The 24090-nt window shown below is 41.5% G+C and overlaps 1 protein-coding gene across 1 annotated transcript; it reads left to right on the top strand.

Annotated features, from left to right (window-relative positions):
• Window positions 1-6628: 6628 nt before the first annotated feature.
• Window positions 6629-23389, top strand: LOC311040587 (ras-related protein ralB-A-like; the record flags this gene model as incomplete). The annotated part of the gene is made up of 7 exons (XM_084050918.1): window positions 6629-6704; window positions 17489-17602; window positions 18292-18473; window positions 19799-20007; window positions 20561-20732; window positions 21763-21874; window positions 23385-23389. Exons 3-7 carry the CDS (start codon window positions 18360-18362, stop codon window positions 23387-23389), a joined length of 612 nt encoding a protein of 203 aa, XP_083907044.1. The 5' UTR covers window positions 6629-6704; window positions 17489-17602; window positions 18292-18359.
• Window positions 23390-24090: the final 701 nt, after the last annotated feature.

The following is a 24090-nucleotide window of genomic DNA, read 5'->3' as shown; positions in this document are numbered from 1 at the left end:
GGCACTAGCTGCCTACTTTCTCATCAAAGAGATGAAAACTTGCTGGTGCTGAGGAGGATAGTAGAGCATAAGAGACAAGGAGGAGCGAAACGAGTGGTTCAGTGTGTGGTAAAGAGAAGTTTGTTGTTGGGATGAAAGCTGACGTACAGAAGTAGTCCACGTGAAGTTGGAAAGAATAATCGGGAAGGTACAGTTGGTGAGGATCACGAGGACTGGGATCGTCATTACTGAGTGCAAAGGACTATGATCAGATGAATTAAGCATGAGGATTATGTCGTTTGGACAGTGTCCAGTAAATTGTTGTCGACTTGGAGGGAGAGAAGGTTGGAGGGGAGTAATCAGTGGAAGGCAGACGTATTTCTTTAAGTTGTTGGTGTAGGCTATGTCAAGCAAGAAGGCTACCTCGGTATAGAGAAGGGGAACAGGAGAAAACGAAATCTGTAGGCCCACTGTACATGTGACGTTTGAAGGGAAGGTATTACAGAGAGACTCTATAGACTTAGGTTATATATGTTACAAGGTCAGGCCTTATGACTCTTTTGACTTGCACCACAAGTTAGATGGATCAAATGTCGGGAGTATCGACCCCTCCCTCCGCTGTATAGGGAACGGGCGTAGGGAGGAGCCTGGCCCAGAATTACATAGTTCCGGTCGCCATTTCTTGGCTCACTGTAAATAAATAATGAAGCAGCTCACAAAAACATTGACAGTTACTCACGAATGTATAAAAATCTTTTGAAAATAGCAGATCTACATGCAACGCATTGTGAGCATGTAGATCTACTATTTTCAAGTGGCTGGAATGTGTATGGGGCTCAAGTGGTTAATGTATGTTTTGTAACAATAATCAAAATCTACAAAGTAACTAACTAAAGTTTTCAAATAATTGTAGAGGAGTAAAAGTACAAATCCCCTAATGTATATTTGGAATTTGTTTTATTTTTTTTTAACTTTTCCTTCTTTACATTTGGGCCAAATGTAAAGAAGTAAAAGTAACGTGATTCAAATGTTTTGGAAATACTAAAGTCAAGAACCAGAAAAAATTGCACTTAAGTAAAGTACTATATAATTAGTTACTAATAATGAATTACTTTCCAAAATGGTTTATAGCCAAGTATAAATAGAATATTAACGTGTTGAAGGTTATGTTATTTCGTCTTACAGCTGACACCCAAGCCAATAGGCCTACAATGTTTCTTTGATATCTCCGACATCTGATCTCTATAGTTTTGCTTTCATGTTGGAAATGAGTGCATTTTAACTCCGTCTGAACACAGGGGCCCTGACCTTTACTTTTTGGATACAAGGTGCAGAAAAAGGTAAGAATCATCCATAGTGGCCAATTTTCGCCGGTGTCCTCACCTGCCGGCACCCAACGCAGTGGAACCTCATCTCGGAGCTATACAGCGGAGGGAGCTCCGATTGGAGCCAGGACATGTTGCTACCGTATGTGGGGTGAAACGGAAGATCTGGGAGATGTGGAAAAGAAAGGTACAATTCTAGGTGTTTAAATTGTAGTGGTGAACTTCAACGTTATGCCGGTTCAGGGCAATGTCCCAAGAAAAGCGAAGGCAGTGAAGGTGAACAGAATTTCAGAAGAAGAGAGGGGAATGGAGCACTAGGGTGACAGACAGTATGCTACAACCAGAACTGCAACACAGAGGAGAAGACAGCCGGTGACACATCAGCATGGAGAGACACTTATTAGCATTAATGTATGGTTATCATTTATCAACTGTGCTGCGGATAAAAACATTAAGCCATGAGGTTCCTCAATGTGGTCGATGTTTCAAACTCTCTGGAGAAGATCTGGACAATACGTTGAGGGAAGGATTCTCATCAGCTCAGACGAGTCTGGCCGGGTGATATACAATGATAGTGGTATACACTGTATGGAACGGTCACCAGACGTATCGACCCGACCCAAACTTTAGACTAGATTTTCTTACCGTAATAAAAATTGTCATAAATTCTATATGCTTCCAGTCGCTAGTTTAAAGTCTCCTTTCAATCATCATGATATGCGTTTTGCTAAATTATGGTCCCATTTATTCTAAAATTGACGATAAAGTAGGCTATGCTCCAGGAGGGGCGGGATGATTTGATTGACAACCTACACAACCAATAGCATTCATTCCCCGCCCCCGCTCTTGATTGACAAGCTACCCAACCAATAGCATTTTTGGGGGTTGTTTTCCGGTTCACTGGTCACGTGTCTGGTCTCAACCAATAGCGTTTGAGTTCCGGCGTGGCCAACTGTATATATTAACGATGGAGGAATGCATGTTACTGAACTATCGGCTTCATTTTCGTTCTGTAGAAAGCAGGGGAGTGGCATTGTCCATTCATTTATACAGTCTATGTCAGGAACACATAGGGGTTTACTTTACACGGACGGGTGGACATTATTTTAAGTTTGCACTGGGATGTGGGTATAAATGCATTATTAGGCCTACGTTTACCATACCGACCCGCGGAAGGCAGCAATCATAGCAACGTGCCGCAAGGCATCCAACTGCCAGGAACTACAAGAAGAAGACGGTCTGTGGTCTGTTCAATGTTATATTATACCTTAGCCCCTACGGAACCTCTCCCTCCGCTGTACACTGTATAGCTCCGAGATGAGGTCCCTCGTTTGTTACTGCCGTCTGTTTTCGAAATGGTCGCACGTCTTCCACTTTACATGTTTCTTACCCCTTTCTGCACATCGTATCCAAAAAGTAAAGCATTTCCGCCACTCTCTCAGATGTTTTAAGTTTTAACGCGCCATAAAAGCTATCCAACGGGTTGAAGAAATATTTAATTTGCCTCGGTTTTCATCCGGTTCCATAATATTTTGCATTAGAAGATGCAATTCAACATTTGACCAGTAGGGTAATCAGTAATGTTATCTCTACGGGCGCAACTCTTGCGCAATGTCTTAAAAACCATGTAACCGGATGAAAACCGAGGCAAATTAAATACTTTCTTCAACCCGTTGGATAGCTTTTATGGCGCGTTAAAACTTAAAACATCTGAGAGAGTGGCGGAAATGCTTTTTTTTGGATACGATGTGCAGAACATGTAAAGTGGAAAATGTGCGACCATTTCGAAAACAGACGGCAGTAACAAACGAGGAACCTCATCTCGGAGCTATACAGCGGAGGGAGAGGTTCCGTCGGAGCTAGTGAAATACCTATAATAAAGAAAGAACCTAAACGGTGGATTACGCCTCAGCCTCCACTTCCTGGGAGCGTTACAGTATCCATAGACATATAAAGGTAGACGCCTCCTTCGGCTCTGAAGCGTTCGTATCTCGGGCGCGCACCAGCTTCCGCCCTCAGTCGCGTGCGTCACAGAAGGGGACGTTCGGTAGGCCAATCAGAGGCCTACTGAACGTCACAGAAGGGGGCGTTCGGTTAGGCCTACTGGAGGCCCCCTTCTGTGACGCACGCAACTGAGGGCGGAAGCACAAAGGTTTTGCGATACCAGTCGCTCCAATGAACTGCAGAGGCCAATGAGGTATCTAGGTTTCTATATCTATGACAGTATCCACCTGTTTCCTAGGCCTTGTGTTTTCCACTTCCTGTCGGATTTAATTGGATATCATTAGTCATCTGACCGGTTTCATTGGATTTCATTGGATCAAAAGACAGGAAGTGGAACACAGTGAAAAGCCTAGGAAACAGGTGGATGAATAAATAAATAAAGGAACGGCTCCCTACTGCGAACCGAATCTCGTCGTTCGTTTTAAAGAGCCGTTCAAAAGACTCGATTCGTTCACGACCGGCACATCTCTAATAGAGGTATAATTAGCTCCGACGGAACCTCTCCCTCCGCTGTATAGCTCCGAGATGAGGTTCCTCGTTTGTTACTGCCGTCTGTTTTCGAAATGGTCGCACATTTTCCACTTTACATGTTTCTTACCCCTTTCTGCACATCGTATCCAAAAAGTAAAGCATTTCCGCCACTCTCTCAGATGTTTTAAGTTTTAACGCGCCATAAAAGCTATCCAACGGGTTGAAGAAAGTATTTAATTTGCCTCGGTTTTCATCCGGTTACATGGTTTTTAAGACATTGCGCAAGAGTTCCGCCCGTAGAGATAACATTACTGATTACCCTACTGGTCAAATGTTGAATTGCATCTTCTAATGCAAAATATTATGGAACCGGATGAAAACAGAGGCAAATTAAATACTTTCTTCAACCCATTGGATAGCTTTTATGGCGCGTTAAAACTTAAAACATCTGAGAGAGTGGCGGAAATGCTTTACTTTTTGGATACGATGTGCAGAAAGGGGTAAGAAACATGTAAAGTGGAAGACGTGCGACCATTTCGAAAACAGACGGCAGTAACAAACGAGGGACCTCATCTCGGAGCTATAGCCTACAGCGTACAGCGGAGGGTCACCAGACGTCTCCACCCAAGACAACTCAACCAGCCGCGAATTTGAGACAGCTGGACCCAAATCGACCGGGTCTAGTTGTCTGAACTAGTAGCTCTGTGTAACCCTAGAGGGTAGTAGAGTACAAGGTACAAGGTGACGGTGAGGGAGGTCCTGAGTATATTTATAGTATATTTAAGAGTAAATATTGTAAGCATGCTCCCCCAGTTGCATACTTTTTTTTAAGTAGTGTTTTTGTAAACCTTCTTTTCTAAATCATTTGAAAGTAGCAGATCTACACTAGTTGCCATCATTAAATGATGATGATGGCTTTTAGCCTTAGGAATGTGATTGATGTTGTTGATGGCCTGTGTCTCTGTGTTTCTCTGCATATAGCTGCATTCTATATACAGTTTTAACTTTAAAGGGACATTAAGCATGTATACAAGTCTTACATCCATCAAGCTATGGGGATGGATGATGGTGCTGATGATGGGTGCTAGCCTTAGGAATGTGATTGATGTTGATGGCCAGTGTCTCTGTGTTTCTCTGCATATATCTGCATTCTATATACAGTTTTAACTTTAAAGGGACATTAAGCATGTATACAAGTCTTACATCCATCAGTGTTTGAGGTGATGAAAAGGAAATAGGCTGAAGCTAAACATTTATGATAGCCTATCCTTCCTTAAATGTATAGCTCTCATTATTAACATTAAAAAGATATGCCAATAATAGAAATACCAGATCCTTTAGATTGATTGAAGTTTGCACAGGAAAAGGTACCAGTACAGTACATGAGTTTACTGTTACAAGGTCAACTAAAATGATATAACCCAAAAAAAAGCCTATAGTAACTGTAGTTACTAGTTACTTTCCATCAGTGTTTGAGGTGATGAAAAGGAAATAGGCTGAAGCTAAACATTTATGATAGCCTATCCTTCCTTAAACAAGGACACGGTCATATGCTGTGTAGCATACATATTCACCTTGTAAACAAAATGTAAGTAAGATGAAATATGCAATATAAATGCAATCCCAATTATAATATTTGCATCTCATATACGACAACACTGAACGTCACTTTATGATGTTCTGTAAACGTCCTCTGGGTGGCTCCCTTTAGCTTCCATTAGCCTCCATTAGCTTTGTAACGAGTGCAACAAAAACACCAACACAGTCCCACACCAATACAGTCTTGAAGCTAAAGCATTTATAGAAACTTATTATAACATGGCAACTTTGCACTTTACCTGAAAAGGGGAGAATAAAGAGTGCAAGAATAATTGTCAGACAACACAGATTGAGGATCGCCAGGCTGAACCAATTGATAATAGACACACTGTAAGGATTTAGAGCTGAGGTAAGGAGGTGTCTAATGGCTGTGCTTGAAAGCCTTATCACATCAAGAAGACATTAGGGCTTGAGGTAAGGAGGTGTCTATCTCAATGGCTGTGCTTGCTTGAAAGCCTTTGGGCTTGTTTCACCCTGACAGACAAATAATAATCGTTTGGTAAATCAATGTACATATTATTATTATTATCTCTCTCTCTCTCTCTCTCTCTCTCTCTCTCTCTCTCTCTCTCTCTCTCTCTCTCTCTCTCTCTCTCTCTCTCTCTCTCTCTCTCTCTCTCTCTCTCTCTCTCTCTCTCTCTCTCTCTCTCTCTCTCTCTCTCTCGCGGTCCGGGTCGAATTTGGGTCGAGTTGTCGGGTCCAAGCGGGTCGAAAGCGGGTCGACCTGTCCGGGTCGAATTGTCCCGGGTCGAAACGTCTGGTGACCCAGCGGAGGGAGAGGTTCCGTAGGGGCAGAGACAACACACACAACAACAAGGTCACGTCACATCCTGTACTCGACCCGGAAAGACCCTCTCATTGGCTGACAATCCTTAAAGTGCCATACACACACACACACAGTCTGCAGCGGGCCGCTACACTATACATATACATATACATATATAATGTTATATATTGTTATATATAAATTAATTATACATTACATTAATTATTGTAATAAAATGTTATATATTATAATATGTATTATAATGTATATGATATATTATACTATAATACATATTGTATTAATGATGACCTCTATGGTTCAATGGCTTCTTTTTACTGTAGAGGATACTCTTATTCTGAAGAGATCGTCGACCGGAAGTCTTATTTCTGATAAGTTATTTCTGCTCACGGAACACAGCTGTCTGTAGAACTGGAAGTGGAAGTGGAAGTTGAATACACCCTGCAGCGTCACTGCCCATAGAGTTAAAAAATACTGTGTTGTTGTAAAATCTATGGAGGCTGCGTCCAACTGACGAGACACACACACGTCCTAAAAAACAGGTGATTGATTGATTGAATACTTAGCAGTTTGCAAAATGGCGTGAGAGATATCACTTTAACGTTTTACTATCTTTGATTTAAAACGTTTCCCACTTTTGGCTGCCATGATCCGTGGAAGTCAGGGATGCAGCCGGGGGGATTAGACGTACTCAGTTCCATGGGGGGGGGGGGGGGGGGGGGGGGGCACAAATCACACATCATGTATGTATAGAAAATATGCATCATGTATATTTTTTGTTTTGATTGTATTGCTGTATTGTTGTATTGTGCTTTTAGTTAGGGAATTTTAACAAGATGTTTGGACCATCTGTGAAAAAATGTACTACCAATAGCTTAATTCACCAATGTGTTTTTATAGGTGTCTAGAATCACCTCTCAATTAATGCAAACCCAAATCCTCGCGGAAAATCCTGGAGAGCCAATCAAAGTTAAGGAGCAAAGAGAAAAATATGAAGAAAAAAAAAGTCTAAAATTAACTTGGGAGGTGTCTAACTAGGGGGTTTCAGGGGTGCTGAATCCATTCCAACCATTATTTTTGAGTAAAAATGTCTCCCTGGCCATCTAATATTGGTATATTGGTTATTGTTAGTGTATAATCAGTGTATAATCAATGGTAGGGGATTGGGGTGTTGTTGAATTGATTCTATTCTGAAAAATAAAACAAGAAAATATTGCTAAACACTTGATAAGAGTGTACACCTACTGTGCACATGCTCAGTGGGATACACTGTCTGCATGTGGGGAAGGAGCGGGAGTGTTGCATCCTGGCAAATATGTCTGGACGATTTTAAGGTACGGTAGTTTATCTACTTTTTGGCGTTTATTTTCCTCTGCTGGCAATACTTTTGATTACTGTGAATTTAGAATATCAAATTTCTCTAGCTTATTGCTTACATTGAACAACCATTAGTTAAACAATCATGACACTTGTCTTTTAGTAGACAACGTGGAAGAGGATTCTGTAGCTTGTGGCTTAAGGTGCTTCATCTGTAGTGGTCCTGAAACTGAGATTCAAAAACTCTCAAAAGTCACCCAAAAAGGCTATGCACAGATTTTGTCTTATTCTGAGAGTGTGGAGTTCAAGTGCTAGCTGGCACACTTGATCTACCATACTACTTGCATCCTTTGCAATGAAGGTATCAATGTTGGCACATTGAAAAGAAACCCTGGTAAGTCTTTTGTATGTAAGATTCAAATGGATTTTGATAATTGTTTTTCTTGCTCCTCATTGTAGGCTTCCACTCAAAGTCAAATAATTTAATCATGCACATACTGTATGTGGCTACCTTTTATCCAGACAGAGCTCGGCAGTTGTATCGTGCACCTGATAATGTCTACCAGGACCGACTGAAAAGGAGTTTGGTGCAGAGAGCAAAGCAACGAGGTGATGACTGGGGACTGGGGACTTCTGCCACCAGGCTGGTCGCCTGGTGGCAGAAGAGGCAGTATATCATATTCGATGCAGAAGAGACTTTGAGAACCCTGTTACAGTCTGAGGTAACATTATATGGATACACAATACAGCTGTACAATACAATTCACATTTCTTATCCTGAGGGAAGAAACATCATCTTTAATAGTGAAACTTTTGACTTCAAAATAATTTATTCTGCAAGATTGATATGGTTCCAGGAATGAGGGGGACTAATAAAGGATAAGAAATGTGAGTTGTATTATACAGCTGTATTGTGTATCCATATAATGTTACCTCAGACTTTGTAACAGGGTTCTCAAAGTGTCTTCTTCATCGAATATGATATACTGTCTCTTCTGCCACCAAATCTATAATACCAGACAGGCGACCAGTCCCCAGTCATCACCTCGTCGCTTTGCTCTCTGCATCAAACTCCTTTTCAGTCGGTCCTGGTAGACATTATCAGGTGCACGATACAACTGCCGAGCTCTGTCTGGATAAAAGGTAGCCACATACAGTATGTGCATGATTAAATTATTTGACTTAGAGTGGAAGCCTACAATGAGGAGCAAGAAAAACAATTATCAAAATCCATTTGAATCTTACATACAAAAGACTTACCAGGGTTTCTTTTCAATGTGCCAACATTGATACCTTCATTGCAAAGGATGCAAGTAGTATGGTAGATCAAGTGTGCCAGCTAGCACTTGAACTACTTGACCCAGACAATGCCCTGCGTCTTTTCCTCCTTTCTGGCCGTTGGTCTTGCTCATCTTGCTCTAAAGAATAGATTATGTTTAAAGTTTTTATTAAATTATGATGTCACTCACAACGTAGAATAGGATTGAAATCTGCAAGTGGCAACTTTCATCACAATGAAAAAAACATACGATTTCCACTGGATATATCTTAGTTTGGGGTCAGCTCCGTTTTTCCAGTCCTCATGTAGTCTTCTGATTAATGCTGCATCATCCACACTCTCAGAATAAGACAAAATCTGTGCATAGCCTTTTTGGGTGACTTTTGAGAGCTTTTGAATCTCAGTCTCAGGACCACTACAGATGAAGCACCTTAAGCCACAAGCTACAGAATCCTCTTCCATGTTGTCTACTAAAAGACAAGTGTCATGATTGTTTAACTAATGGTTGTTCAATGTAAGCAATAGGCTAGAGAAAATTGATATTCTAAATTCACAGTAATCAAAAGTTTTGCCAGCAGAGGAAAATAAACGCCAAAAAGTAGATAAACTACCGTACCTTAAAATCGTCCAGACATATTTGCCAGGATGCAACACTCCCGCTCCTTCCCCACATGCAGACAGTGTATCCCACTGAGCATGTGCACAGTAGGTGTACACTCTTATCAAGTGTTTAGCAATATTTTCTTGTTTTATTTTTCAGAATAGAATCAATTCAACAACACCCCAATCCCCTACCATTGATTATACACTGATTATACACTAACAATAACCAATATACCAATATTAGATGGCCAGGGAGACATTTTTACTCAAAAATAATGGTTGGAATGGATTCAGCACCCCTGAAACCCCCTAGTTAGACACCTCACAAGTTAATTTTAGACTTTTTTTTTCTTCATATTTTTCTCTTTGCTCCTTAACTTTGATTGGCTCTCCAGGATTTTCCACGAGGATTTGGGTTTGCATTAATTGAGAGGTGATTCTAGACACCTATAAGAACACATTGGTGAATTAAGCTATTGGTAGTACATTTTTTCACAGATGGTCCAAACATCTTGTTAAAATTCCCTAACTATTTCTGCTTTGGCAATGTAAACATATGTTTTCTCATGCCAATAAAGCCCTTTGAATTGAATTGAATGTCTAAATCTGCCACTTTAATCGTGAGGCCGTTTGTCCTGACTCCTGTATATGTGCGCGGCAGTGAGCCTGTCTGTACTGCTTTTAAATTTACCAGCAGCCAGTGGTTTAAAGTAACTAAGTACATTTACTCAAGTACTGTAGCTGCTGCTAGGGGCCTTAACACATTGACTGCCTAGATCGAGTTATCTCGATATTAAGAATCCAGCGCTTGACTGCCTAGATCGAGTTAACTCGATATTAGGTCTTTTCATTGGTATAAGGTAGATTGCAATCTTCCACAACCTGTGTATTAATATTAAGCTTCTACGACAAAAGAAAAGTCACATGATCGCAAAAGTCACATGATCTGAGCAAAACACTACAAATCCGGGTGCAGAACAACAGTCCCTGTGGCATTCTAAACAAACAGTGAGCAGAGACGGACGGACAGAGAAATAGAGTGAGAGAGAGCGAGAGACAGCGACTGAGAGACAGAGAAAGAGCAAGCGATCGTTAGTTAGTTAGTTAGTTTGGTAAAGTTAGGAGAGGTGCAAGATATATATATATAGGTGAGAGTAAGACGTTTATATAGTATAGTAGTACATAGATATATAGGTGAGAGTTAGGTGTACATATTTATAGGTGGGAGTCGGACTCGGGAGTATAGTTTTTAGGCGAGATGCGAAGAAAAAGCAAGGCCAAATGGCCTCGGAGAGACCCGACCCAAAGAACTATTTTGGAGACAATGTCCTTCACTGCTCCCCCGGGACCCCCATCACCACCGGGACCACCATCACGACCTGTGGAGGAACCACCACGACCTGAGAAGAAGCCGTCGGCGGTGGCGTCTTTCACCGCTCCCCCGCGACCACCTTCGCCACTAGCTGGGGGCTCCAAGGAGGTGAAGCAGGCGGCGTCTCTCACTACCCCCGAGGGATCTGTTGACGTGAAGCCATCTCTATCGGTGAAAGATACCTATGTCTTCACGTCAGCAGAACCCTCGTGGCGACCACCTCCGCCGCGACCACCTCCGCCGCGACCACCTCCGCCATTGGAGGGATCCGAGGAGGCGAAGACTGCTCCCCAGGGATCTGAGGAGACATCGGTGTCTTCGACCGTCCCCCGGCGCGGGCGGCAACGACCACGGAGGCCTAAGAAGCAACCACCCCCCCCACCACCTCCCCCACCACCTGCGGAGGTATCTGAGCCTGAGGAGGACACGAACCCACCGGTACCAGACCCCGATCCCGGGCACCGATTGCGTCGTAGCAAAAGACCGACTCCGAGGACCGTGTCATATCGCCCAGAACCAGACACTACTGACGGTGAAGAGAGCTCCGATTCGGATTGTTCTGGCAGCTGGGAGCCAAGCGAGCCAAGCCCAAGGAAACATTGTCTGGATCCGTTTACCAGTGGTAAGAATATCCTATATATATATATATCTTTTTTTTTTATCATATTTTACCTTTTGGTTGTACTCTGAAAATAGCAGATCTACAAGCTCACAACGCCTCGCGCTGCGACGCGTTGTGAGATTGTAAATCGGCTATGTTTTACCTGATATTTGTATAAAGTCTGTGGGGCACTACTTACTTATATCAACATATAAAATGGCACCAAACCATTCAATCGCATCACAACGTAGTGCTTTTATCTTGTTATGATCATTGAATGGTGCCATTTTATATTTTGATGAATTGAATACCTATGAATGGTTTCATCCTTTTTAGACAAATTGTTTGACTGGGCCTCTAACAACTGGAGGTGTGTGTAACACCTTATTTATATATGGACAATGTAGAAGCCCGGTGTGGATTTCTAGGATATTGCACTCTGGGTCAGCCAGTTATAAAATATGTATTTATTTTATTCTGTATCTATTTATATGCATGTGATTTATTTGAATATGTTGACGATGTAGCCTATGAATTTGTTGACTTGTAGATCTGGGGGTTTTTTTTGGGGGGGGGGGGTGGCATACTTCAAAGGGAAGAGGTCATGTCATGTCATGACAACAAATGTTTTGATTTTGTTGGGGGTCGACATGAGGCCATGTCAACAAAGTCTTTTGTAGTGTTGTGGGTCACATGAGGACATGTCAACAATGATTTTCAAATCCCTTTGATGGCTTTAGTTTTTGGGGTGGAGGCCAGGTGCACCGAGGCCCCCACCATCATAATAAATTTCATCAAAGGTCCCCTTATGTCCACAACATCAACAGTGTTTGATCTTGTTTACTTTCAGACGACGAAGATGAGTCTGATGAAGCAATGGCGTCGTCATCTCATCATAGGCCTACACAGTCTGCTAGGAATGGTAAGTCTGTTTCAAACATTTTCATTAGACAGTTGGTTTTTATAGATGCCATTTTCTTCATCACGTGTCCATTTGGTTCCATTTGTACACATCGTACTGTAATGGTAGCCTTGCCTAACCAGGCTACTGTATTTGGTCATTTAGGGCTAAACTCTGTTTGTGTTTGACACAGTGTCATACATATAATCTGGTCATACAATATAGACAAACACATACAGAGCCAGCCCTGGCTAAAAACCACACTCTGCAATGATACATGTCATTCATTCTAAGTTGCACAAAGTAATGCACCACCACCAGTGAATATAATTGTATATCTTATTTACCAAACTATTTTATGTTTTACTGTGATTTCAGACATGATGGATGTCGAGGAAGCAGGACCATCATGTTCAACCGCAGTACCAAGTGTCCGCCGTGAAAGAGGTGAGACAGTTTTCACAGCTGTACCACACAACAGGATTTTGACAGTACATCATACAACAAACACATACAGAGCCAGCCCATGTCATTCATGACATGATACATGTCATTCATTCTAAAGTTGCCATGCTGGCAGTGAATATAATTGTATATCTTATTTACCAAACTATTTTATGTTTTACTATGATTTCAGGCATGATGGATGTGGAGGAAACGGGACCATCACCTTCAACCGCAGTACCACGTGACGGGCGTAAAAGAGGTGAGACAGTTTTCACAGCTGTACCACACAACATGATTTTGACAGTACATTTTGATTCAGTTTTAGTCATAGTCTGTTGAATACAATTCCACATAGTGTCATAATCTGGACATACAATATAGACAAACACATACAGAGCCAGCCCTCGCTAAAACCCCACTCTGCAATGATAAATGTCACAAAATCATGTACCACAACAACATGATTTTGACAGTACATTTTGATTCAGTTTTAGTCATAGTCTGTTGAATAAAAGTCCATTTAGTTTTAGTCATATTTTCATATAAATCAACACTGCCACACAAACAAAAAAGATGTATTTTATGGTAATTGTGTATTTCTGTAATTCACAGGACATGGTGGGAGGCCGTCAGCTGTAGAGCCTGTGTGGAAGGACACAGATTGGGAACCTAGGGAGGACATCCCTTTCACTGCTAGTCCGGGTCCTAGAAATGCTGCGGCGGAGCTACATTCCACCATGCCTGTAGACTTTCTTTCACTTTTCCTCACTGATGAGCTGCTAGGGATGATAGTAGAGCAGACCAACCACTATGCTGACGTGTTCATCCAGGCCAGGAGTGAAGAAGAAGTGGCGCAGCATCCACAAAGCAGGGTGAAGGACTGGAAAGCGGTTTCAGTGGGGGAGCTGAAAAACTTTTTGGCCCTGTTGTTCCTCACTGGCCTTGTTCGAAAGCCTGTACTAGAGTACTATTGGTCGACCGATGACCCTGTACTCGCTTCGTTCTTCGGCAAAAAGATGCCACGCAACAGGTTCCAGATCATCTGGCGGTTTCTCCACTTCACCAACAATGAGGCTGACGCTGCCGCTCACGCCGCCGCCGCTGCCGCCGCCGAAGCTGCTGGTGAGGTTGCTGTTGTCGACAGGCTTTGTAAAATCAACCCGGTCTTGCTGTACCTGACAGACAAATTCAAGCAGATGTTTGTTCCAGGTCGTAACATCAGCATCGATGAGGGGATGCTTTTGTGGAGGGGACGCCTATCCTTCAGAGTGTACAACCCAATGAAGCCCACCAAGTATGGAATAAAGTCCTACATTCTGTGCGATTCTGGAACGGGGTACTGCTACTCAATGAAGCCATATTCTGGACAGTACTCTTCCCTACCAGACACAGTCATCTTTCTGTTGCAGGGTCTTACAGGGTACGGGTTTTCGTTGTTCATGGACAACTATTATAACTCCGTGAAGCTGTATGAACTCCTCCTTGAGAAGAACACCCATGCCTGTGGTACCATGAGGCTAAAAAGAGGAGAACCACAAGCCATGAGGGATGTGACGATGTCCAGCCTGAAAGTGGGACAACGTAAGATGCTTCACAATGGCAAAGTGATGTTATTGGCCTGGCGAGACAAACGCATCGTTCGATTGATCACAACCCAGCACAAGGATGAGATGGGCACCCAGATGGTGAGGCAGAAAAAACACAGCGACAAAGTGCCACAGGAGAAGCCAGTTTGTGTCCTTGAATACAACAAGAGTATGAATGCAGTTGACCGACTAGACCAAAACCTAAGCTATTATCCCTTCATCAGGAAGACAGCCAAGTGGAGCAGCAAGTTTGTGGTCTATTTATTCCAAATCGCAATGTACAACGCATTCGTACTCTACAAGACAAGGAATCCAGGTGGCGACTGTAAGTGCATGTATGACTTCATCCTCAGCGTTGTCAAGTCTTGGACCGCTGTGAGACATGCCCCTGTCCCAGCAGACCCGCCTGTCCCCCCCCCGGCCGCCTGTCAGCAGCAACCTCACCAGCAGCAACCTCACCAGCAGCAGCCTCACCAGCAGCCTCATCCTGCCCGCCCCTGCCGTCCCCCGGCCTCTCCGCCCCCCCCTGCCCCCCCCCTGCGTCCTTATGCACCAAGAAGTCGCGAACCTTGTGACCGATTGAGTGGCGATATGAAAGTCCATGAGCTTGTCTATTGTCCCCCCACTGCCAAAAACAAGCACCCAACAAAATGGTGCAGAGTTTGCACCAGGAGGGGAGAGCGGAGTGAGACAAGGTATCAGTGCAAAAGCTGTTTGGTACCCCTCCATGTTATTGATTGCTACCTTGATTACCATACTAAGGAGAAGTATTATTGAATCATTTTGATTGTATTTGTTTGTTTTATTTTCATTTTGTATTTATTTTGACTTTGATTTATTATGCTCTGAGCCAGCCAACAGTTGGCAGTGAATGTGCTGCTAATGTTTCTCACTGCCCCAAGGGATCTGAGTGCGTGATGCCATCTTTGTCGGTGAAAGACATCTATGCCATCACGTCCTCAGACCCTCACGGGGACCACCTCCGCCCTGAGCGATTGATTACCATACTAAGGAGAAGTATTATTGAATCATTTTGATTGTATTTGTTTGTTTTATTTTCATTTTGTATTTATTTTGACTTTGATTTATTATGCTCTGAGCCAGCCAACAGTTGGCAGTGAATGTGCTGCTAATGTTTCTCACTGCCCCAAGGGATCTGAGTGCGTGATGCCATCTTTGTCGGTGAAAGACATCTATGCCATCACGTCCTCAGACCCTCACGGGGACCACCTCCACCCTGAGCGATCTGAGGAGACATTGATGTGCTGGCCAGCAAAACACACAATGATGATATATTGTATTTTTTGTATGTTTTTTGTATGTTGTACTTTGTATGTTGTACTCCACTTGAAAGACATATAAAGTGTTCAAATGTGTCTGCCTGAGTCGTTTCAAACTTTTTCTGTAGACTGTTGGTTTTATATCATAGATATACAATTGCAAACTAGCAGGTCTTGTGTGCACAAATGGAACCAGTGAAATCAGTATCCTAATCTGAAGAAAACCTGGACATAGAATATAGACAGACACATACATAGCTAGCCCTATTTGACCATTACTGTCAACCCTACGGGTCCATTTAGTTCCATTTGCACACAATCAAGAGTTATGGGGGACTGATATTCAGTAATTGGGTTCTGTAGACTGTTGGTTTTATATCATAGATATACAATTGCAAACTAGCAGGTCTTGTGTGCACAAATGGAACCAGTGAAATCAGTATCCTAATCTGAAGAAAACCTGGACATAGAATATAGAAAGACACATACATAGCTAGCCCTATTTGACCATTACTGTCAACCCTATGGGTCCATTTAGTTCCATTTGCACACAATCAAGAGTTATGGGGGACTGATATTCAGTAATTGGGTGTTGTGATAAAAATAAGGCTGTATATAAAACTGTTTCACTATCTAAAAAGTCAAACATTTTCTGATTTTGCTTGGTTTTATGTCATAGATGCTATCTGGATCTCAGTGCTTGTCTGCATGGCATTCACAGAAAATAATTCCTCCTCACTTACCTTGCATACAGTCTATATGTCTATATGGTTTCTATCAGGGGGCATCAATATGTCTGTATTGGATGGATGGATGTGTCACAATGTAGGGATTTATTTTGACCACCAGAGGGGGACAGTGCAAAATCTCTCCCTGTGTGTGCGTGTGTGTGTGTGTGTGTGTGTGTGTGTGTGTGTGAAATTATAATGGTGTGTAAAACAAACTCAAACAATTGGCACAGATAATGCCAAGTCTTGACACACACACACACACACACACACACACACACACACACACACACACACACACACACACACACACACACACACACACACACACACACACACACACACACACACACACACACACTTCTTTTGATCTTATAACTTTGAAAAGAAAAACGTTGAAATGAGCTTGAGATTTGTTTATCAACAAGACACATGTTGATAAACGTTGATGTGAAAAAGCTATATAAAAGTATATTCAAAAGCACTTTCTCAGTGTTGTTAGTTTGAAAACAACAACTGTGCAGATGTCTGATGTCAGTAATGTGTCACTGAAGGTGAAAATATAAGGGTCTAATCACTGTTCTGCCTGAGAGAGAATGTTTCACAAAAGCCTCATTATCTCAGCTTCTAGATCCAGATAGCTGATTTTGGTGAAACCAAGCTATATTCAACTGCCAATAGCTAAAGAACAGAACATGCTAGGAACTCACTTTTTTTCCTGGCGAAAGTAGAGATTCTGATCTTTGTTTTGAGGTATTCCATGTGTTCATAGTCCTAGCACAAAATGTTCTGTGGGCCTAGATAGACTGGCCAGAAAGCTCAAAAATGGCTGGCACAGGCAGCTATGGCTGGTGTTTTAACTCTGGCAGTCAATGTGTTAATTACAGAATACATGCAGGTGCGTGTAATTAAGCTGTTCATTTTTTTAAAATCCATCTGTTGTAGACTTCCAGACATCCCTTTTTAAAAATCCATATGTATTTCATTAATCTGATTTAAAAAACCTTTTGTTTGACTATTTCATTCTCTTTTTATTTTCATTTAAAAAATCCATCTGTATTTCATTCAAAACAAAAAATAGTAGTAGTAGTAACCTATTCTTCATTTAAAAAATCCCATCTTTTTTTTTATCAGACTACTTAATTTTGCCTAGACCTTATTGCACTGTTCCCACCATAAGCCATTTATGTTGCCAATGAATGTACTCTTCAGGTGGAGCCGAGCCCTGGAGTCTGTCAAAGATAAACTACCCGATGTTTCAATTTGTAATGAGACCAGATCAACTTGAGACCGCTGCTACAAGAGTGGAGAAGACAACGTCAAGACGTAGGTTAATGAATGCTGATTTATTATTATGATAATGTTGCCTGCCGAATATAGACATAGACACAAATCTAAACTTCATGGAGTACATTTTTTTTGGAACCAAATTAACCTAAATAACCGAATTTAAGTAACAAAAAACGAAAATAATAGTTAATCAACTGCCAAAGAAACCATGCAATCGGTTGGTTGATAATTGCTCTCTGCGTCAACTGGAAGTGGTCGGATGGGCCGTGTCACGCGCGTACATGTTATTTTAATTGTCAATTAATTGATTGTGTTCCAGCTTGGATCAATGGAACGTAGATGTATTTGATCGATTTTGACAATAGGAAACTATAAAAGTCAGTCAGACTATAAAATACATGTTTGAGTCTTGATGGCAACAGGGTAGGGGGGGATATTTATTTTATATTAATGTTATATCATTAAATCTTAGGGTTTTGGCTAATATGTGGGGGCCCGCTTGGAATACCCTTGTGTCCCTTGGCCAACGGGTTGGCCGATATGTAGGTAGAGCTCTAGTTTGCAGTGGCATTTGCTTTACAGCAAAATGGCACATATGTCTTGTTGATGTGGTGGTCATTGTCAACAGCTGTTCTTATCTTATTTTAAACACATGGGGAAACGTCCGTCATTTAGCAAAATGTCAGCCACTAATCCTTATTTCCGTGGCGTGTTCCTTTCCAAAGGCTCTTCTTCTTGTCAAGTGTTGGCTGCTGTACTGGGCTAAGGGGGCTGATACAGAACAGAGACCATCATGGCCTCTGGTAAGAACAAGAGCAAGGGCTCTCTGGTGCTCCACAAGGTGATCATGGTGGGCAGTGGAAGCGTGGCGAAGTCTGCCCTCACCCTGCAGTTCATGTACGATGAGGTGAGTTATGCTGGAACTCTGTCAACTTTTGCATATTTTTTTAAGTGAAGCGTGAGCTTGTGGATCGGCTCTTTTAAATATTTTTGTACACCACCATTGTACAACTAAGTATGATACAGGGTTAAATGTCTAATCGAGTTAGTCGATAATAATAAATCAATTACAATGTTTTCATATCGATTTATAGATATATAAAACATTTAAAAAAAAGAAATGTGCTTCTCAATTATACGATTAACCTTCATGAGCAAGGTTGGTTCTAAATATCGGTTTCGATACAGGTATATGTTCGGTTAATTTCCCAGCCCAACTGTGACAATCTCAAGGAGATTGAATTGTGTGCGTGACTCACACAATGCAGAATTCAATCTCCTTGAGTGAGTAGACATAATGGAAGGTCACACATGGGAGAGGATAGAATGCAACAAATGTATCGGAACAATTCATGAATAACTTGCGACAGGCTGTGTTTGTGATTATATAGTATATAGCTAAGGGACCCAAAAGTCTGGCATCATCGGGTTCTAAATGCTAGTGATCATGATGATAAAGATAATGAAAACTTTATTGTCCATAAAATTTGTATTTTATATTTTTATTGAATTTTTAAAATTTTCCATATACAACAACTGACAGACATACTCTTAACAAAACAGGACAAACATGGTCAAACATGTATGGGGGGGGGGGGGGGTCCTCCAGTTCCATATTTCACCATCGGTAGAAAAACAAGTAGAAAAACAGAAAAAGCATAGCCAGGCACTTAAGACAGGTCACCACACTCCATGTAGCTCATTGTCCATAAAATGTAATGGAAATTTGCCATTGGCATACTGGCATCCAATATACATAAATACACAAATGCGATAAGATTCAGCTAAAATACATTCCCTTAACTTTATTATTATCATTATTATTGATGATTATAATAATGATGACTACATTCATATCTTGTATACAGCTTTGTGGTTGTTAAAGGAGAGTGCCGGTCATTTTAGGCAGAACCTGGCGTGTGCCAGATTTTGTGAGAGAAACAAGCAACCAGCGTCATGTCGTTCTGCACGAACGGTAGCTCATGCGGGTCATTCAGCGTATGTTTGAGTACCATGAGACTCCACGATGAGTAGTAGTAGGAAAAAAAAAGAACATTGCATCGGTCAATATAGACGATTTTCACTCTTACACACGTCTCCCATTATGCCGCTGCAAGGGGTCTGCAGAATGGACAACAGGGGCAGATCTGGAATTATTCAACGATCCTTTGTATGTTGGTGAGTGATTAGTGACACTCTCCTTTAAATGTACGTATGGGTCTCTCCATCCAGTACACGGAGGACTACTGGCCCACCAAAGCGGACAGCTACAGGAAGAAGGTGGTCCTGGACGGGGAGGAGGTGCAGATAGACATCCTGGACGCGGCGGGACAGTGCGACTACACCGCCATCAGAGACAACTACTTCCGTAGCGGAGAGGGCTTCCTGCTGGTCTTCTCCATCACTGAGCACGAGTCCTTCACCGCTACCCTAGAGTTCAGGTGAGGAAACCGTAAAGCTACTGGTTACCAAACCTTTTTAATTTCAAAGACTCCTACTTTAGTATGCATTAAGCCACAGACCCCCATAACTCTTGAGTGGAACCAAATTGACCCGTAACATTTTTGAAAATGTTTGCCTATAATGACATGCCGAACATAGGGACGCCAGGTTGAACGTGTTTGAAAATTGGGACACAGTGGCTGCATGATTGCCAATATATCGGTCGGGCTCTATTGTAATATTGGAAATTCTGCACAGGCTGTCAAAATAACCAATTTAAACAGCTGTTTCACAGCAGAATATCATTTTATCACCCTGTTGTTACTACAGATATCTGTAGGAACATGTCATTACCTTAAAAGTTGCGATACGAAGTTGAAAAATAGGTCGCCCCGACACCCAAAGTCCTGGATGGTAACGCTGTGTAACTGAGTCCTGAGCTACAGTGATGGCTGGGGGGTCACAGATGCGGCTAGTATGGGTGCTACAAAAAAAATCCCTCTGACTGTGTGTGTGCGTGCGTGCGTGCGTGCGTGCGTGTGTGAATCTCAGGGAGCAGATCCTGCGTGTGAAGGGAGAGGGCATTCCTCTGTTGCTGGTGGGGAACAATTCGGACCTGGAGGATCAGAGGCAGGTGTCGTTTGACGAGGCGACGGCCTGCGCTGCTGAGTGGGGCGTCCAGTATGTGGAGACCTCCTCCAAGACACGAGCCAACGTGGACAAGGTAGCTAACCTCCTTTTCACTGTACACCTTATACTGTAGGAGCTGGTCTGGTCTGATCATATGGAGAGATCCACATTTTTTTTAAAGCATTTCTTTTTTTTACTCAGGTTAGGGACGCACACAACATTTTCACCAGAGCCAGTGTAGCAAATGTGTGCCTATTTAAATTCATAAGTAATGTGAAAGGGATCTAACTAATTTGAGGTATTTGAAAAAACAGACAAAACCTTGGCTATTAGAAAAGGTTTTCTTTGTAAAAGGTTGAATGTCTAGGAGTAGATAGTCATTTATTTTATGTATGTAATTTATTTTGTATTGTAAAGTGCTAACTATTAATTGTTGCTTGTGAGATGACCACGATGGAAATAAGTCTCAGGACATTGTTGTGTTTATCCTTGAACTGCTTTAACCTTGCAGTTTTTTTGCATTTCAAATAAACTAAACTAGTTCCTAGCGCATAAGACTCACAAGTAGTCTCTAAATGCTTCACTCAATAGACACATCTCCCACTTTTCATATCTAAAACTGAGTGGAATTAATTATTTTTTTAAACTGCATCGCAGAACCAATGCAAATTCTTCAGGGCGGTCCCTCATATTGGGGCAGAGACATTATAACTGACATATAATATTCACATTACAATATACACAGTCAAATTAGTCAATATTATATATGAAAATGACAGACAATATGGGAATTTTATACAATTTATGTTGAACTCATTATTAGTACATGAGTTTATGTTCGTCATAAATGTACCGCCTCGACTTCCCAAACAGTAACAGTTTGCTGTGCAAACAGTTCCCTATTTGTATCATGGTAGTTTTGTTTTGATTATCATTGGTCTTGTACATTAAGTTAATTTGAAGCATCCTGCTTCAAATCAATAGTGTTTAATAATTACAATTATCTCTCTCAATCCCTCTCCACTTTCTCTCTCTTTCTCCAACTCTCTTCTCCAACTCTCTTCTCCAACTCTCTCTCTCTCTCTCTCTCTCTCTCTCTCTCTCTCTCTCTCTCTCTCTCTTAGGTGTTCTTTGACATCATGCGTGAAATTCGGGACAAAAAACTGGGAAAGCAAAGCAAGAGCAAAGATAAAAAAGGTGAGAGCGGCAGGGAGAACAAGCAGAGAAGAAGCAGAAGTGCAAAGAAAAATATAGCTGCAAGCAGCGATAATACGGGGCCAGGGATTGCAGAGAGAAGAAAGAAAGAAGCAATGATAAGTAATATGCACAATAAGCCATAGAAACATAGAAGACTGAACTTGAGAGAAAGAAGACCATGCAATTAACAAATGAGCATTTTAAACCCATAACCCTAACCTCAGTAAAACTATGCCTTCCCCTAAGTCATTCCGTCCCTGATGGACCAGGCCTCTGTTTTGCTAACTACTCTACATCAATGGTTCCCTAACCATCTACCGATAGAGAAATTGTACGTCTCCTCGGAATAGAAACTAGTGAAAGTAGTCGCTCTACAAGCTCACAAAACGTTGTTATCTGAAAGGTTGTGAGATTGTAGATCAGCTATTTTTTTTTCAGACTGAAGTATATCATACATTGTACGCATTACAGGTTATCTTTAACAATTGCGTATGCATTATTGACACAATCATGAGAGAGAGAGAGAGAGAGAGAGAGAGAGAGAGAGAGAGAGAGAGAGAGAGAGAGAGAGAGAGAGAGAGAGAGAGAGAGAGAGAGAGAGAGAGAGAGAGAGAGAGAGAGAGAGAGAGAGAGAGAGAGAGAGAGAGAGACCCTTTCACCAATTGGAGTAAGATTGGTTTCTGAATAATTGTCATAAAACTGCAATATTCATTGGCTCATTAAAGCTGAATTTTTTCACTTAAAAAATCAGCTCCCTATAGAGCGTCGCAGTTCCCGCCCACTTCCTGGTGCCGGAAGTAAATACTCAATGCATTTTTCCCATTGACTTTTACAAAAATATTTATATAAATTAATTTAAGCCTAGAATCAAGCTATCCAGGATAGCGGTGAATCATGACCATAAAACGTTTGATTCTGTGAAAAAACTTTTTTGAAAACGGCAAAACAAAGGGTATTTATTAAATATAGTATATCATATCATTAAATATAAAATTTTAAAAAATCACAGAAAAAATGGTTTTATGGTCATGATTCACCGCTATCCTGGATAGCTTGATTCTAAATATTTTTGGAAAAGTCAATGGGAAAAATGCATTGAGTATTTACTTCCGGCACCAGGAAGTGGCCGAACTGCGATGCTCTATTTTATGTCGGCATAGGTCCAAAGTTCATGTGTAAAAGGTCCAAAGTTCATGTGTAAAAAGTTTCGTGCAAGTTGCTCAAAAATCCCAGGATTCCATAGATTTTAACTGTTTTTCATATAATTCAAAATGGTGGGAGATCTAAAGGTCAGAGGTCAAAAGTCAGAGTGTGAAAGTTGTTCATCATGAGGTAACAGTAACAATAAGTAACAGTATAAGTACTCAGTACTCTATAGGTATAAGTATAAGTACTCAGTACTCGTATAAGTACTCAGTACTCTATAGGTATAAGTAACAGTATAAGTACTCAGTACTCTATAGGTATAAGTAACAGCGTCTCCGCTATATGGCGGCTGCCAATGGACCCTTCGCTAAACCCCACCCCATAAGCGATTGTCCAATGCTAGCTTAGCAACCGTTAAAGCTGGCATATCGTCTGGCATTCTGCTCTCAATGTTATTTCGCCCGCACACACACAGTCATTTGCAACATAATAGCAAGCATAGCAATACCACAATAACGCAATGGTGACTATGAACCAGCAACAGATTCCACGTACATACCCAGAAAACGGTTGTAGGGTGCTTTTCCCAAGCTGAAATCTGCACTTAAACTGCAAGGCTGCATGGCTGTGTTGTTCAACACATACACAGTTTAACGTCGGGAAAGTTACACGACTCACCCGCCCAGGTGGTGTCAATGATACTAATCACATAATCGTAACAGAATTCAGAATCACAGCACTGCCTGTTTCGGATTTCCCACGTAAAAGTATATTAATGCATTTGTTTGTCTATTTATTAACTGCTACTGTAGTCTTCAACCTGGTGTTTGCACTTTTTCCATTTACGATCCGTACATCTATATAAACGTTCAGATTTCAAATATAAAGTGCTTACCCCATGGCCACGGATGTTACAATTATGCACGGTATATTACCCATATATTCCGTATTGTTCAATAAAAAGCATTTTAATGCGGTCGGTGGCCATTTTCTCATAGTTATAATGTGCAATCGAAGTGCAATACACCTCCCAACTGATAGCGTCGCGCAGTTGAAAGTATATGGAGAAAATGGCCACCGATAAAATTTAAAATACTTTTTATTGATTA

The sequence above is a fragment of the Gymnoscopelus microlampas genome (genome assembly GCF_963454915.1).
Source record: "Gymnoscopelus microlampas genome assembly, chromosome: 24".
NCBI lineage: Eukaryota > Metazoa > Chordata > Actinopteri > Myctophiformes > Myctophidae > Gymnoscopelus > Gymnoscopelus microlampas.
Note: the sequence above shows the minus strand (reverse complement) of the source record. Positions and strands in the feature narration are given on the sequence as shown.